The sequence below is a fragment of the Neophocaena asiaeorientalis genome, unplaced genomic scaffold, assembly GCF_003031525.2.
Source record: "Neophocaena asiaeorientalis asiaeorientalis breed wild unplaced genomic scaffold, Neophocaena_asiaeorientalis_V1.1 scaffold87, whole genome shotgun sequence".
NCBI lineage: Eukaryota > Metazoa > Chordata > Mammalia > Artiodactyla > Phocoenidae > Neophocaena > Neophocaena asiaeorientalis.
The window spans coordinates 2,137,547-2,153,520 of NW_020175432.1; the positions used below are offsets into that span (position 1 = coordinate 2,137,547).

Here is a 15,974-nt window from a genome sequence, read left to right on the forward strand (position 1 = left end):
ACCTGCCTCTGGATCAGGGTGTCTACACCCGCATCTGTTCGGGTGCCTTCTCCCTCTGACGCTCTTCCTCGGCCCACCAGAGACTTTGCACCAGGCCCAGCAAGCGAGGGGGGCTTGAGCCAGACAGCCCTGCCCTGTCCTGGGGGCAGAGAAACTGGATCCCGGGAGGAGCCTGTATTTCCCGCCTTCACCCTCCTCCTCTCCCCCTCTGGTTGCCCCCTGCCTGTCTTCCACTCCTGTGTCTGTGTGTGTGTCTATCTCTGCGCCCTGCTTCTCGGCCTCCCTCCTGTCCCTGACTGCCCTCACCTCTCTCCTCCATCTTTCCTCCCCTGCCCTCTTCCTGCCGAAAGTAGAACAGACATTTCCTGGGAGCTGGGGTCTGTGCGGAGGCCCAGCTGCCTTGGGGGCCTCCGCGGGTCCTCCCCACTGGGTGGTAAACCCGAGTGGGGCCTCTCCACCTCCCTCTCAGCTGTGCCTTAACAAGGCCCACCCAGCCCAGACCTCCCTAGGCTGCTAGATTCCTGGACGTTGTAGCACTGCATGAGCTCCAGGCAGGCCCTCCACTCTCCTTGCTGAACTGAGGAGCCGGGGGTGTCTGCCTGGCCAGCCCGGGAGTAGGGGGGCCTCGGCCAGGGGTGCAGGTCAACGGGAAATCTCTCCCCGGCCGGGCCAATTGCCTTTTGCACTTCCTATCCCTGGTGGGTCTCCCTTGCCTTGCCTGCCCTTCCTGATACCCCAGAAACTTCTGGAACTGACTGTGACCACTTGGATGTTTCCCCTGCCCAGATGTCCCTGTTCAGGCGTCTCCACGGAGCTTCTGCTGGAGGGGCCCTGAAGATGGCTCTGGGTGGCTGCTCGGCCCACTGCTCAGATGCTCACCCTGGCAGAGGCCTCTTGGGGATCCTACCTGGTGTGGCTGCTGGAGGGACACACGGGAGTGGCAGCAGTGGGGTTGGCAGAAGCCTCCAGGCCAGGGGTGGCATCTGAGATGGCCTCTTGGGCCTCAGGCATTCCAGCCTATTGAATGTCCCGCTAGCCTTGCTAGTGACAGCTCGGACCCTGGGTTGGTGACATCCCGAGACAACCCTGCCAGGATGGCTTGGACATCCCCATCAGCTTCGTCGATGGCTCAGCCTGGACACCCACCGTTGGGGCCTGCCACCCAAACTGCCCCTCTGTCCCTGCCTCCGGCAGCACCGTCCCACACCTAGAACAGCAAGGCCAGTAGCAGGTGACCCCATGCTGTTTTGCACGGGCCTTTCTAAGCACTGAGATTTTGTTTCCTAGCTGAATTTAAGAAATAAACCTGCAGAGTGTCTGGTGCCTGATGGGAACTCAGTCACTCACCGTTTGTCCCCACGTGGCCCAGAACCCTGTCAGTTTCAGGCCTCTCACCGGGGAACACACAGTCACCAGACATGAGCAAAACACACTCAGCCTTTACTTACAGCTCCTGTTGCCTCTTCTCCAACCTGCAAGGCTTCAGGGGTCTGGGGATACCCCGTGCTGACCTTGGTGGTCCCGGGAGAGGGACAGCCTATCTGCCTTGGGTTCCGGCAGGTGCACAGGATGGCCGGGGACAGAGGGTGTGTCCTGGCATGTCTGGCTGCCCCAGGAAGGGAGCCCCTCTGTGTGTGGGGTCAGCACGTAAGGCCATAGCTCTGGGCGAGAACCACTGAGCCTGCAAGGGTAGCTGCCTGAGATGGGATTTGAACCCAGGACATTGAGCTCCAGAGTTCATACTCTCAGCTCCCACCTTCAGCTGTCCCCCCTCCAGAATTATAATGTCTGTCTCATCTCCATTTCAAGGGACAGAGGAAGAAAGTCTTATGACAACGGAGCATTTGCTAGGAGGGAACACCCAGGGGGCAACCCTGGGGTTGGATGGGGGGTGGATGAGTCCTTGGCCAGCTCAAGGATGGATGAACCATTGATGTGTGGAGCTGGTCCTTGGCTGCCCACAGTGCAAAGAGGGGGATGTAAGGTATAGCCTCTGAGATGCCCAGTGAGGGTGGAGAAGGATCTGGTGCTGGTGGGGATGGAGCTTCCCTGGTGCGCTGATAAGCAAGTGTATTCTGGGTAACATCCCTTCAGACATCCAACCACCTCCAAAGGTATCATCATGGTCCCCGTTGTACCGATGAGGAAACTGAAGGCACAGGGAGGGGAATGAACTCATTGTCAGGGCCTCTGGTGAGAAAGTGGCCCAGTGGGGACCTTTCTCATTGCAAAGCCTGTGACGCTAGTTGCAGCAGTGTAAGAAGTTCTCTCCAGACCAGGAAGAAAATAATCCTGATGTCTCTTAGGATCAGGGTCTGCATTTGTTTGCTTTTTAAAATTAATTAATAGGGGACTTCCCTGGTGGCGTAATGGTTAAGAATCTGCCTACCAATGCAGGCAACACGGGTTCAATCCCTGGTTCGGGAAGATCCCACATGCCGCAGAGCAACTAAGCCCGTGCGCCACAACTACTGAGCCTGCGCTCTAGAGCCTGCGCTCTGCAACAAGAGACACCACCACAACGAGAAGCCTGTGCACCGCAATGAAGGGTAGCCACGGCTCGCTGCAACTAGAGAAAGCCCGAGCGCAGCAACGAAGACCCAACGCAGCCAAAAATAAATAAATAAACTTATTAAAAATAATAAAATTAATAGATTTTACTTACTAGGGCAGTTTTAGGTTTACAGGAAAATGAGTGGAAAATACAGAGTTCCCATATACCCTCTCACTTCTGCGCCACTGTTTGCACTATAATTAACATCTGGCATTAGTGGGCTACACTTGTTACACTTGATGAGCTAATGTAGATACATTATTATTAAGCCAAGTCCACAGTTTACATTAGGGTTCGCTCTGTTATACATTCTGTGGGTTTCAACAATTGCATAAAGACATGCACCCACTGTTACAGTATCACAAAGAATAGTTTCTCTTGCCCTAAAATTCCCATGTTCCATCTCTTCATTCCTCCTACCCCAACCCCTGATCTTTTTACTGTCTCCACAGTTTTGCCTTTTCCAGAGTGTCATGGACTTGGAATCACACGATGTGTAATCTTTTCAGACTGGCTTCTCTCAGCAAGATGCATTTGATGTTCCTCTATGCCTTCTCGTGGCTTGATAGCTCTGTATTTTTTATACCAAATGAGAAGCTCTGTGACTTGCCCCCGGGACCCTCGGTAAATCAGGAAGAGAGCTAGGATTCGAAGGTGCTGTGCCCTGAGCCTCTCCTTTTTGGAGTGGCCCTGGAAGGATGTGCACAGAGGGGATGTCTTTATTTGTGATGTGGGAAGAAAAACGCCCCAGCCTGGCGTTGGCAAGTACACTGTGAGAGGCAGGGGCTGAGAAGTGCATGAAGGACCAGGAAGGAGCAGCAGCTGCCCGAGAGGGCACATGGAGGAGGAGAGTTGGGGGCCAAGAGCTTCCTGAGGACGGGCGGCTGCAGGCTGAATCCCTGCCCCACACCCCTTGAGGGTCTCCATCACTCTGGGGAAGATTCCAGGCTCTGGCTAGCACTGTCATCCTGCAGGCTTTTTTCCTTGTACCACAGATGGTTGTTTCCAGCCTGTGTCTGGCCTCAGCGCCTTTGCTCCTGCCGTCTCATGTGCCTGAATCACTGGTTTATTTTTTAAGTGAGCTATTATTCATATACCATATAATGCACCCTCTTAAAATGTGCAACTTAGGGCTTCCCCGGTGGCGCAGTGGTTAGGAGTCCGCCTGCCAATGCAGGGGACATAGGTTCGAGCCCTGGTCGGGGAGGATCCCACATGCCGCGGAGCAGCAGAGCCCATGCGCCGCAACTACTGAAGCCCGTGCTCCACAACTACTGAAGCCCGTGCTCCACAACAGGAGAAGCCACCGCACCGAGAAGCCCGCACACCACAACGAAGAGTAGCCCCCGCTGGCAGCAACTAGAGAAAGCCCACGCACAGCAACGAAGACCTAACGCAGCCAAAAATAAAAATAAGATGAAGTAAATGAATTTAAAATATAATAAAAATAAAAAAACATTTAAAATGTGCAACTTAGTGGCTTCTAGTATATTCACCAGGTTATGCAGCCGTCCCCTCTGTCTAGTTCCAGAATATTTTCATCACCCCAAAAGGAGATCTCATGTCCCTTAGAAGTCACTCCCCGTTCCCCTTCCCCAGCCTCTGGCAAGTACTACTTTCTGTCTCTACGGATATGTTTTAGACATTCCATAGAAATGAAATCATATATGTGGCCTTTGGCGTCTCACTTATTTCACTCGATATGTTTTTAAGATTCATCCAAGTTGTAGCTCATTCCTTTTTACGGCTAAACAATATACCATTGTAAGGAGAGACCGCATTTTGTTTAACCATTCACCAGGTGATGGACACTGAGTTATTTCCACTTTTTGGCTATCGTGAGTAATGCTGCTGTGACCAGTCACACAAATGTTTTTTGTGCGAACATGTTTTGAATTCTCTTGGGTATGAACCTAGGTGTGGAAGTGCTAGGTCACACGGTAACTCTATGTTTAATCTTTTGAGGAACTGCCAGGCTGTTTTCCAAAGTGACTGCATCATTTTATATCCCCACCAGCAGCAGTGTGTGAGTTTCCAATTTCCCACACCCTAATCAGCACTACTTGTTTCATTATTGTAGTCATTCTAGTAGGTATGAAGTGATATCTCATTGTACTTTTACTTTATTTATTTTTTTGCGGTACGCGGGCCTCTCACTGTTGTGGCCTCTCTCGTTGCGGAGCACAGGCTCCGGACGCGCAGGCTCAGCGGCCATGGCTCACGGGCCCAGCCGCTCCGCGGCATGTGGGATCTTCCCACTCAACCACTGCACCACCAGGGAAGCCCCTCATTGTAGTTTTGGTTTGCATCTCCCTGAGGGCTAATAAACAGGACATCTTTTCATGTGCTTATTGGCCATTTGTATACCTTCTTTGGAGAAGTGTCTATTCGGACCCTTTGCCCAGTTTTTAATTCGGTTGTCTATTTGGAGTTGTAAGAGTTCTTAATATATTCTGTATACTAAACCCTTATATGATTTGCAAACTTCTCCCATCCCATGGGTTGTCTTTTCACTCTTTTGGTAGTATCCTTTGAAACACAGAAGGTTTTCATTTTTATGAAGTCCAGTTTATGTATTTGTCTTTTGTTGCTCGTGCTTTTGGAATCATTGTCTAACCCAAGGACAGAAAGGTTTTCTGCATTTGTTTTCTTCTAAGAATTTTTTAGTTTTAGCTCTGATATTCAGGTCTTTGACCCATTTACATTTTTGTATATGGCAGGAGGTATGGATCTGTATTTGTTTTCTACTGCTGCTGTAACAAATCACCACAAATTTAGTGGCTTAAAATAACGCCAATTATAGCTTTGAAGGTGAGAAGTCAGAAATGGATCTTACTTGACTAAAATCAAGGTTTGGCAGGGCTGCATTCCTTCTGGAGCTTCTGAGAGAATCCATTTCCTTGCCTTGTGCAGCATTCAGATACCGCCAATATCCTTGGCTCGTGGCCTCTTCCTCCATCTTCAAAGCCAGCAACAGTGGGTTGAGTCTTTTTCATGCTGTCAATTCTCTGGTCCTCCTTCTTTTATTTTTAGTGACCTCTGTGAGTACATTATGCTCATCCAGGTAATCTCTTTTAAGGACAGCTGATCAGCAACCTAATTCCATCTGCAACCTTAATTCCCCCCTGCCAAGTAACCTAACATATTCACAGGTTTTGGGAATTACAGTGTGGACACCTTAGGGGGGGACCATCATTCTGCCTACTACAAGGTTAAACTTCATTCCTTTTTTTTTTTTTTTCTTTTTTGCCTGCACCATGCAGCATGTGTGATCTTAGTTCCCCGACCAGGGATCGAACCCATGCCCCCACGTTGGGAGCAGGGTCTTAACCACTGGACCGCCAGGGAAGTCCCTCAACTTCATTTCTTTTGCATGTGACTAATTGTCACACCATTTGTTGAAAAGACTATTCTTTTCCCATTGAATGGTTCTGGCACCCTTGTTGAAGATCCACTGACCAGAGACATACGGTTTGCTGTTGCTGTTTTTCATCTCAGTTCTATTCTATTGATAGATATGTCTATCCTTATGTCAATACCACACTGTTTGGTTACCGTAGCTCGTAGTAAGTTTGAAATCAAGAAGTGTGAGTCCTCCAACTTAGTTCTTTTTCCAGATTGGTTGGCTATTCGGGGTCCTTGAATTTCCATGTGAATTTTGGAGTCAATATCTACAAAAAAGGCTCTCAGAATTTTGATAGGGATTGGCATTGTATCTATAGACCAACTGGGGGAGTGTTGCTATCTTAACAATATGAAATCTTCCAACCCATGAACATGGGACGTTTTTCCATTTACTTAGATCATCTTTCAACTTTTTTCAGCTAAGTTTTATAGTTTTCAGTGTACAAGTCTTGCACCTCTTTTGCTAAATTTATTAAGCATTTTATTCTTGTTGATGCTACTGTAAATGGAATTGTTTTCTTGCTACTTCTTTTAAAGATGCACTTATGCAAATCTCATTGCACTTACTACACTCTCCTAAACTCTCTGCTTCTGAGACGTGGTCCAGCTGCCTTGACCCACCAGGCCTCCTGCCCCTTCCAGTCCTCCCTGCCCATGTTATTTCCTGAATATTCTATCTTATCAGCCAAGGCCCACTTGCCTCAGTCTGGGAGTTTCTCCAGGCAAGAGCCAAGGGTGGAGGACTCCCTGAGTCCTCAGCGAGACACAGAGGTCTCCAGAGAGAATATGCAGGAGAAATTCAACAAGTGTATTTTCAGTCCCTACACTGTGCCATAATTCAGGGGGCTTTGGAGGACTCGGTGAACATAACAAATACCCCTGTCCTCATCAAGTCTATATTTTAATTAAAGAGAGAGACGACAAATACCAGCAAGACAAACATAAGTTCAGGAATGCAAAGTCCACCAAAACGCGCCCTCCTCCAGGAAATCACCTCCCTCCACCCGACCCCAGGTCCCCCTCTTCCCGAGCCTGGAAGCTCTGAGCTCCCTTCTCTGGCCCCGCCCTGATACCGGGAGGTTGAGCGCAACTGCACCTGCTCCGCCTGCCGCAGCCCAGGAAAGGTTTCTATGAGCGCGCAAAGAATCAATGAGCGCGGCCGGACCGGCTGCCCCACCCCGCCGGGATTTCACTCGTGGGACTGCGCATGTGCTACAAGCAGCCGCCCAAAGGCACCGAGGGTTGTGTACCAGGACCAGTCTTCGCGCAGGCGCACTGGCGGCTGCCGGGAGGGCTTCCGCCTCCCTGCTGCCGCCGTCGCCATGGCCTCGCCGGCCCCCGGCCTCATCTCGGTCTTCTCGAGCTCGCAAGAGCTGGGCGCGTCGCTGGCACAACTGGTGGCGCAGCAGGCAGCGTGCTGCCTGGCGGGGGCCCGCGCCCGCTTCACGCTCGGCCTGTCAGGCGGCAGCCTCGTCTCGATGTTGGCCCGCGAGCTGCCCACCGCCGCTGCCCCCGCCGGGCCCGCCAGCCTTGCGCGCTGGACGCTGGGCTTCTGCGACGAGCGCCTTGTGCCTTTCGAGCACGCCGAGAGCACGTACGGCCTCTACCGGGTGAGAGCTACGGGGGCCGCCGGGGGTCACGTCGAGAGGGCCACACCCATTGCCTGAACCCGGCTACGGGGGTATTGCAGGGTCACACCGTGACCTGTGCCTCTATCTGGACTGGATCTGGGAATGGTCTGCTGGGTGCCCTGAGGTCCCATCTGGGCTGCACCTCCACTGCCACCCGTGTGGAAAGTGGGGACCTTGAAGCCTCTCTTGATGCTTTATCCGGTAGCCAGGTAGAGGGAATGGCATGGGCAAAGGCGTGGAGGTGAAACAGAGTGGTCCATTCCAGGGACCTAGAGAAGGTCAGGCGCCACAGGCTCGTAGCGTGCAAAGGCAGAGTTAGGGCAGAACCAGGTAGGAGGGATCTGGTGTGGAACCTGGGCCTCAGATTCCCCATCTGGAACCTGGACGAGTTCTCGGTGGTCTCCACACAGCTTGTGGCGCTGATGACTCCGTGACTGGTTATCTTTGGCCTGGGGCCCCAGACTCCTATAGAATCAGGGGACCCCCTGCCTGCTGTTTTACAAGCAGGAAAACTGAGGCTTGGAGGTTCTGGGGTCTGAGCTGGGTGCCCACACCTCCCCCCCAGCCCCCCGCGTCTCAGTCAACTCTTCTTGCCATGGATGGAGGAGGAAAACCCACCCAGGGAAGTGTGGGAGGTGCAGGTTTGGCCAGAAGCCTCAGGTCGCTCAGGTCCTGGATGTGTTAAGTTCTCTTCACAAAGAAGCTTGAGGTGATGGGTTTTTGTTTGTTTTGTTTGTTTTGGTAATAAGCAGGAAGGTTTACTGATTACCAAGCACTTTATCCATCATCTCAGGAAACCCCACAATAGCCTGTGAGGCGGGGGCTGTTAGTACCTCCATTTCATAGACGGAGAAACTGAGGCCAGAAGAGGAGAGTCACCTAGTAACCAGTGAGGGAGCCGGGGTATGAACCTGCCTGGCCCAGCCCCCCAGATAGCACCTGGGACCCATAGCAGGGACAGGGGCCACCCTTAAGTCTGCTTTCCTGTGTGTCTTCCCCCAGAGCCTAATTTAAAAGTGGGCTCTTGTTTCTTTTTACTTTGTGTGACTTTGAAAGACTTTTAATTAGAAAAGCCGTACTTGCTCAAGTAACAGAATTCTAACAGAACAGTCAAAGAGAAAGTTGCACGGATATTCAATGCGTGTCCATGTATCCAGCACTAGGGACAGGTCCCTCGCAGGGCTCATTGTGGGGCAAGGGGTACCAACACACAGGGCAATAAATAAGGGAAATCCACTCCGAGCCATAACGTAATGCAGTTTGGACAAAAGATAATAGTGTAAGATGATACAAAGTGCCAGGGAAGAGGGAGGAGCATCTTTCAGCCAGGATGGTGGGCATTGGGGGGCTCTGAGGAGGTGACGTTTGGGCTGTGACCAGAAGGTGTGAGGAGCCCGCCACTGGTGAGCTGGGGCAGAGGGTAGAGTAGAGGCAAAAGCTGTGCGGTGGGAACAAACGTGGGGCGAGGATTTGCTTCTGCCAGTTCCCCCGTGAGGGGAATCATATTAGTTCCCTGGGCCCGCCGTAACAAAGTACCACCAAATGGGTAGCTTAAAACAACAGGTGTTGATTCACAGTTCTAGAGGCCAGAAGTCCAAAATCAAGGTGTTTTCAGCAGAGCTGTGCTCCCTCCAAAGGCTCTAGGGGAGGAGGCTTCCTTGCCTCTTGCAGTTTCTGGTGGCTCCAGGCGTTTCTTGACTTGTGGCTGCATCACTCCAACCTCTACCTCTGCTTCTACGTCACCTTCTCCTCTGATTTTCTCTTTGTGTCCTCCCCTTATAAGGACACCAGTCATTGGATTTAGGGCCCATCCTAATGCACTGACTTCATCTTAACTAATGACAACTGCAAAGACCCTCTTTCTAAATAACTGAGGTTCTGGGTAGACATGAATTTGGGGGGCCACTAAGCAACCTGGTACAGGGATGCAGAGGTATTCCTCTCCATGAGGATGGACCCCGGGCACCTTGGGGCTCTCTAAGCATGAATGGCTCACCCTGTTCTATGGGCCTTCTGCTGTCCAGGCTGGGAGGATTAGCTGAGGCCACCTTCCCGGGGATGGTTCCTCAGCACCTACAAAGTGTTTAGAGAGAGCCCACCTGATCAACCAGCAGTTCCACTTTCAGGAACCTGCCCAACCAATGCCCAGCCTTGGGCTCCCTGGAAGCCCAAACTGAGGAGGAGGGAATGGCTCTGACCCTGTGGGGGAGGGCAGCTAAGGAGGGGACTCAGGTGACAGAAATGGGGCACCTGTACTCCATCCGGCTTTGCTCAGTACAATCCCCAAGGGTGTGTATAGATGGGGACCTTGGACAAAGCAGGTCTTTCCAGCGATGGATCTGATCGTGCCCCTCCCCAGCTCACACACCCTCCTTGGCTCCCCATTACCCTCAACACAGAGCCCACACTCAGACGAGCATTCAGGGGGGTCAACACCATAAGGTCTGGCGGGTTTATCCCATGTCCCTGCCGCCTTCCCCCACTGCTCCAAAAACTATATTGTTTACCTGCTTTTACTCTGTGGTTCAGCTCAGCATTGCCTCGGCTGAGCTAGTCCCTGTCTGAAAGGAGGCACCGAGGTGGGGGTTGCCAGCATCCATCCCAGAGCAGATCCAAGGCCCTGGGGCTCATCTCCATGGGAGAGGGCTAGAGCCCTCTGCCTTGCCGGAGGCCTGATTCCAGGTGCTTCTGCATTAAACCCACGGATCCTAGGTTGGGGTGCCTGCTATGTGCTGGGCACGCTCACCCCGTAGTGGCAGCCCAGAAGATGAATCAGTGCTTTTCACAATTATATGTCATGCCACCAGGCAGCACTACGGGGGAGGTGCAGGCAGGGGTGGCTGCTCAGACGAGGCAGCTTGAGGGATGTGTAAGAGTTTCCCAGGCAGGGGGAGCAGCCGGTGTACCCACTGAGGCAGGAAGGTCAGCAGGGCCTCGTGGAGGGCAGAGAGGGGCTAGGTTTTATCCTGAAGGCCAATGGACCCTGGGGGTTTGTTTGTTTGTTTGTTTACTTTTATTGGAATATAATTGCTTTACAGTGTTGTGTTAGTTTCCGCTGTACAGCAAGGTGAATCAGCTATAAGTACACATATATCCCCTCTTTTTTAGATTTCCTTCCCATTTAGGTCACCACAGAGCACTGAGTTCCCTGTGCTATACAGTAGGTTCTCATTAGTTATCTATTTTATACATAGTAGCGTATATGTGTCAATCCCAATCTCCCAATTCATCCCACACCCCCCTTTCCCCACGCTGGGGGTTTAGAAACAGGGCCGTGGTGTGGCCAAACAGGTGCAGGCTGGAGCCAGGAGACCCCCAAGCACCATGGACTTGAAAGACCCCTGGCGGAATGCCACTGGGAGCCTCACTCACACGGGAAGTGGGTATAATGACAGTCATGTCCTCACCTGGAGGATCCAGGTAGTCATAGGTGCAAGTCCCATGCCACCACAAGCTGTGTGTTTCTGTTGGTGATGCTGTGCCTCCGTCTGCTTCAGACCCACCTGCTCTCCAGGCTGCCGATCCCCGACAGCCAGGTGATCACCGTTAACCCCGAGCTGCCCGTGGAGGAAGCAGCTGAGGACTATGCCAAGAAGCTGAGACAGGTGAGTCCCTCGGAGTAGCTGCAGCAAAGACCTCATCCATCCGATGGCCTCTCCCGGAGTGCCGGAGCCGCCCTGCTGGGGGCACTGTGCGCTCAGCACTGGCAGAAATTCTCCCTGGGGGCAGTCAGCAGACCCAGCTTCACCCTGCAGAGCCCCCTTTGAGGATCCCCCCTCTGAGAGGCCACAGCCCTGCCCTGGGGGACCCCAAAGGTGGCCTGGTCTCTGACACCCTGGTAGTGGGCCTGGGTCTTCAAATCTTGGGGACAGTTTTATACCCACACTGTCAGCCAGGTGGACAGTGAAATGTGGAACCTTGTAGATTAGAGTTCCTTTTTTTGCAGGTGAGGCTGAGCATTTCTCACTGGGTTACAGTGACCTGTTTTTCTGACAACTGTTTCTTTGTGTCCTCTGCGCCCTTCCCTCACAACTTCTTGGGACTGTCTTCTTTCCTCACCCAGGCATTCCAAGGGGACTCCATCCCGGTTTTCGACCTGCTGATTCTGGGTGTGGGTCCCGATGGCCACACCTGCTCACTCTTCCCAGACCACCCCCTCCTGCAGGTGAGCACACCCACGAAGGCCCTGCTCATGTCTGAGCCCCAGCCTCTGCCATCTGGGGCTTCCAGAGCACTGGAAGGTGCCTACAGCATGGTGTGAGTCAGCCTCTGCCAACAGGCATGCCCTCTGGGCTTGACCCTTCTGAGCCTCAGTTCACCCATCTTAAAACAGGAACCTTAAATCAAGTACCACAGGATTAGTAGGGCGGGATGGAACGATGGATGGACAGTGCTTGGCATGTGTGAGTACTCAAGAGGTCAAGTGACATTGTCCTCCTGTCTCTACCTTGGGCCTCCCTCCCCAGGAGCGGGAGAAGATTGTGGCTCCCATCAGCGACTCCCCGAAGCCACCTCCACAGCGCGTGACCCTCACACTTCCTGTGCTGAATGCAGCTCGAACTATCATCTTTGTGGCAACTGGAGAAGGCAAGGCAGCTGTTCTGAAGGTAACAGCTGAGGGCCCCCTTCCCAAGAAAGTTGTAGGCATAGAATATGGCCCTAGACACTACTGTGCTGAAAGCACCAGATCCCAGGATATTTCAGTAATTCTTGGGTTGAAGGGGAGATGAAAACTGCAAATACAGGCTAGTTAGGAGTTAACAATTATGAAATGAAATGGATGAGATGAGGCCAGAACTGCTCAGAGGTAAATTCGTAGCACTTAATGCATATACATATATAGTTAATTGTTAAATAGAAGACAATTGAAATAAAGAAATCAAGCACTTTAGAAAGCTGCTTTTGCCCTGTAACAGCAGAGCTGAGTAGTTGCAACAGAGACAGGATGTGATCTGCAGAGCCGAAATAGTGACTCTCTGGTCTTTGTAGAAGAGGTGTGCTGACCCCCATATTAAACAGTCACATGATAAAAAGGAAGAGACCCCATCCCTCCTGATTGCTTGAAGTTAGGACTTCCGGGATGGGCGATATCACCTCTTGAGGGTAGGAGAGGTCCAAGAGTTCTGGGGTGTGGGCAGGGTCCCATGCTCCTGCCCTCTCCACACAGCGCATTTTGGAGGACAAGGAGGAAAACCCGCTCCCCGCCGCCCTGGTCCAGCCCCGCACTGGGAAACTTTGCTGGTTTCTGGATGAGGCAGCAGCCCGACTCCTGACCGTTCCCTTCGAGAAGCATTCCACTTTGTAACTGGTGCCGAGATGCTACAGCTGGGACCACGCACAGCCCGAGTGGGCCGGGATCTTCCCAGTCTGGCCCCCGCTGCCAGCCCACTCCAGGCTTCATTTTAGAAAAGCCGAGTGGTGCCACTGGAAGCCGATAGGGTCTGGCCACCAGCCCTGCCCAGGGGTTCAGCCCATGGGCCGTGGCTCTGGGTGACTCAGTTATTAAAAGGAACATCTCTTTGAAGTCTCCGCTGTCTCGTGGTCCTTGGTGGGCAGTGGGACTGTTGGTCCCCGGGTGGAGGGCCTGACCTGCAGCCCTCATCCCAGCGCGTGGAGGGCAGGGAAGGGCCCCCTGGATGAGTGTCCTGGGGCTTCCATAGCAGAGTACCACAAACCAGGTGGCTTCGAACAACTGAAATTTATTGTCTCACAGTTCATGAGGCCAGGAGTCTAAAATCAAGGTGTCAGGAAGGTTACATCCTTCTGGAGGCTCTGCAGGAGAATCTATCCCAGGTCTCTCTCCTGGTAGCTGCAGGCAATTCTTGGTCTTCCTTAGCTTGTAGACACATCACTCATCTCTGCCTCTGTTGTCACATGGCCTTCTCTTTGTGTGTTTCTCTGTGTCCTGTCCTCCTTTTTTATTTTTGTCTGTTTTTTTGTTTGTTTTCTTGGCCATGCCACTCGACTTGCAGGATCTCAGTTCCCAGAGCAGGGACTGAACCTGGGCCACGGCAGTGGAAGCCCAGAATCCTAACCACCAGGCCACCAGGGAACTCCCTCTTGTCCTCTTCTTTTTTTTTATAGATAAGATTTTAAAAAATATTTATTTTATTTATTATCATTTATTTTTGGCTGCATTAGGTCTTCGTTGCCGCGCATGGGCTTTCTCTAGTTGTGGCGAGCGGGGCCTACTCTTTGCTGGGGTGCGTGGGCTTCTCATTGCAGTGGCTTCTCTTTTTGCGGAGCATGGGCTCTAGGCGTGCAGGCTTCAGTAGTTGTGGTGCGCAGGCTCAGTGGTTGTGGCTTGCGGGCTTAGTTACTCTGCGGCATGTGGGATCTTCCTGGACCAGGGCTCGAACCTGTGTCCCCCTGCGTTGGCAGGCGGATTCTTAACCACTGCGCCACCTGGGAAGCCCTCCCTCCTGTCCTCTTCTAATAAGGACACCTGTCATTGGATATAGGACCACCCTAAATCCAGGCTGAGCTCATCTCAAGATCCTTAACTCATTTTGTCTGTAAAGATGTCTATTCCAAATAAGATTACATTCTGAGGTTCCAGGGGTTAGGATGTGGACATATGCTTTTTTTAAAACTGTGTTAAAATACACATAAAATTTACCATCTTAACCATTTTTAAGTGTACAGTTCAGTGGTATTAAATACATTTACAGTTTTAAGCAGCCATTACTATCATCCGTCCCCATAACTCTTTTCATCTTGTAAATCTGAAACTCTGTACTTATTAAACACTAACTCCCCATGCTCCCCTCTCCCTGGCCCTGGCAACCACCGTACTATTTTCTGTCTCTATGATTTTCACTACTATTAAGTGCCTCGTGTAATTGGGATCACACAGTATTTGCCTTTTCGTGACGGGCTTATTTCACTCTGCATAATGTCCTCCAGGTTCATCCATGTTGTAGTGTGTGTGAACTTCCTTCCTCTTTAAGATATGATATACCACATTTTACTTATCCACTCACCGGTCAGTGGACACTTGGGTTGCTTCTGTGTTTTAGCTATTGTAAATAATGCTGCTGTGAACACGGGTGGATGAATATCTCTTTGAGAGCCTACTTTCAGTTCTTTTGGATATACGTCCAGAAGTGGAACTGCTGGGTCATAACGCATATGGTAGTTCTATTTTTAATTTTCGGAGGAGCCTCCATACTGTTTTCCACAAGAGTTGTATCATTTTACATTCCCATCAACAGTGCCCAAGGGTTCCAATTCCTCCTTATCCTCGCTAACACTTGTTTTCTGTTTTTCGTTTGTTTGTTTTTTTTTGTTTTTTCCGGAACGTGGGCCTTTCACTGTTGCGGTCTCTCCTGTTGCGGAGCACAGGCTCCGGATGTGCAGGCTCAGTGGCCATGGCTCACGGGCCCAGCCACTCCGTGGCATGTGGGATCTCCCCGGACCAGGGCACGAACCTGTGTCCCCTGCATCGGCAGGCGGACACTCAACCACTGTGCCACCAGGGAAGCCCCTGTTTTTCTGTTTTTTTGATAGTGACCTGTGGACATATCCTTTTGGGGGACACAGTTCAATCCCCTGCCCACTCACTTGGCCGAGCTCCCGTTGCACACCCAGGGCCAGTCGTGACCTCTGTACCTGGCCATGCTGCAGTCCTGCTCAGAGCCTTGAATGCTCCGAGGTGCTGCTGCTTTGCGTCAGGACTGCAGCATTGGCCCAGAGTGCATCTGCTCATGTCCCACCCATCAGCTCTGCCTGGCTCCAGGGACCAGGGGAGGCTGGTGGGAGAGGCACGTGGGAATTGAAACCTTCAAGGTGAAACCACAGAAAGTGAAGTTTCCTTCAACGTCTTGTCTGGGTTGATCACTCAGATGTGAGAGTGAGGAAGTGGGGCGGGGCTGAGCGGAAACAGATTGAGAAAAGCAGAGTAGAGAGTTGGAAGGAAAGCAGCCTGGCCGTGCTTGGGCAACAGCGGGTGCCATTAGTGGGAAGACCCAACTAATCCGATCCAGTCCAGGGCTTTATGCGCCGATAGAGAATGGACTGGCAAAGCAGGAACCGAAGGGAAACAGCCCACGAGTCCACGGCACAGCAGTGGCTCCCCACCCGCTCCCACTACCCCAGCACTGACCCCAGGGGCCCCGGGTGTCAGTCCACTTCTGTCTTCCCAGCCTGGTGCTGGGCCTGGGCTGGATCCTCTTGGGATCCAGAGTCACCCGGCAAGGGGTAGGTACAGGATTTAGCTGCCCCGTCTCTGCCCAGCACCCCCTTCCCTGCCACCCCACACCAACTGCTCTCAGGTCCTGCTAGATATCTGCCCTGCATCCGTCCTCCAAGGCCAGCTAGGACTTTTGTCTCCCACCACCCCGCGCACCCCCCAACCCGGGGCAGCCCCTACAGAAACCACCAGT

At 52.2% G+C, this 15,974-nt stretch overlaps 2 protein-coding genes across 7 annotated transcripts in view; both read left to right on the top strand.

Annotated features, from left to right (window-relative positions):
* The first annotated feature begins 7,219 nt into the window (after positions 1–7,219).
* PGLS (6-phosphogluconolactonase) lies at positions 7,220–13,117 on the top strand. Its single transcript, XM_024767590.1, has 5 exons — positions 7,220–7,569; positions 11,088–11,195; positions 11,654–11,755; positions 12,057–12,197; positions 12,758–13,117. The coding sequence occupies exons 1-5, from the start codon at positions 7,282–7,284 to the stop codon at positions 12,893–12,895; spliced, it is 777 nt and encodes a 258-aa protein (XP_024623358.1). The 5' UTR covers positions 7,220–7,281; the 3' UTR covers positions 12,896–13,117.
* A 2,169-nt stretch (positions 13,118–15,286) lies between these two features.
* NIBAN3 (niban apoptosis regulator 3) overlaps positions 15,287–15,974 on the top strand; it is an 18,152-nt gene continuing 17,464 nt past the window's right edge. For all 6 annotated transcript variants that reach the window (XR_003006232.1, XR_003006233.1, XM_024767654.1 and 3 more), the window contains exon 1: positions 15,287–15,789. Coding sequence is in view for 4 of the 6 variants with exons in the window: in XM_024767654.1 (XP_024623422.1) it covers positions 15,602–15,789 (188 nt within the window). In the remaining 2 variants the exon portion in view is untranslated. The remainder of the gene's footprint in view (positions 15,790–15,974) is intronic.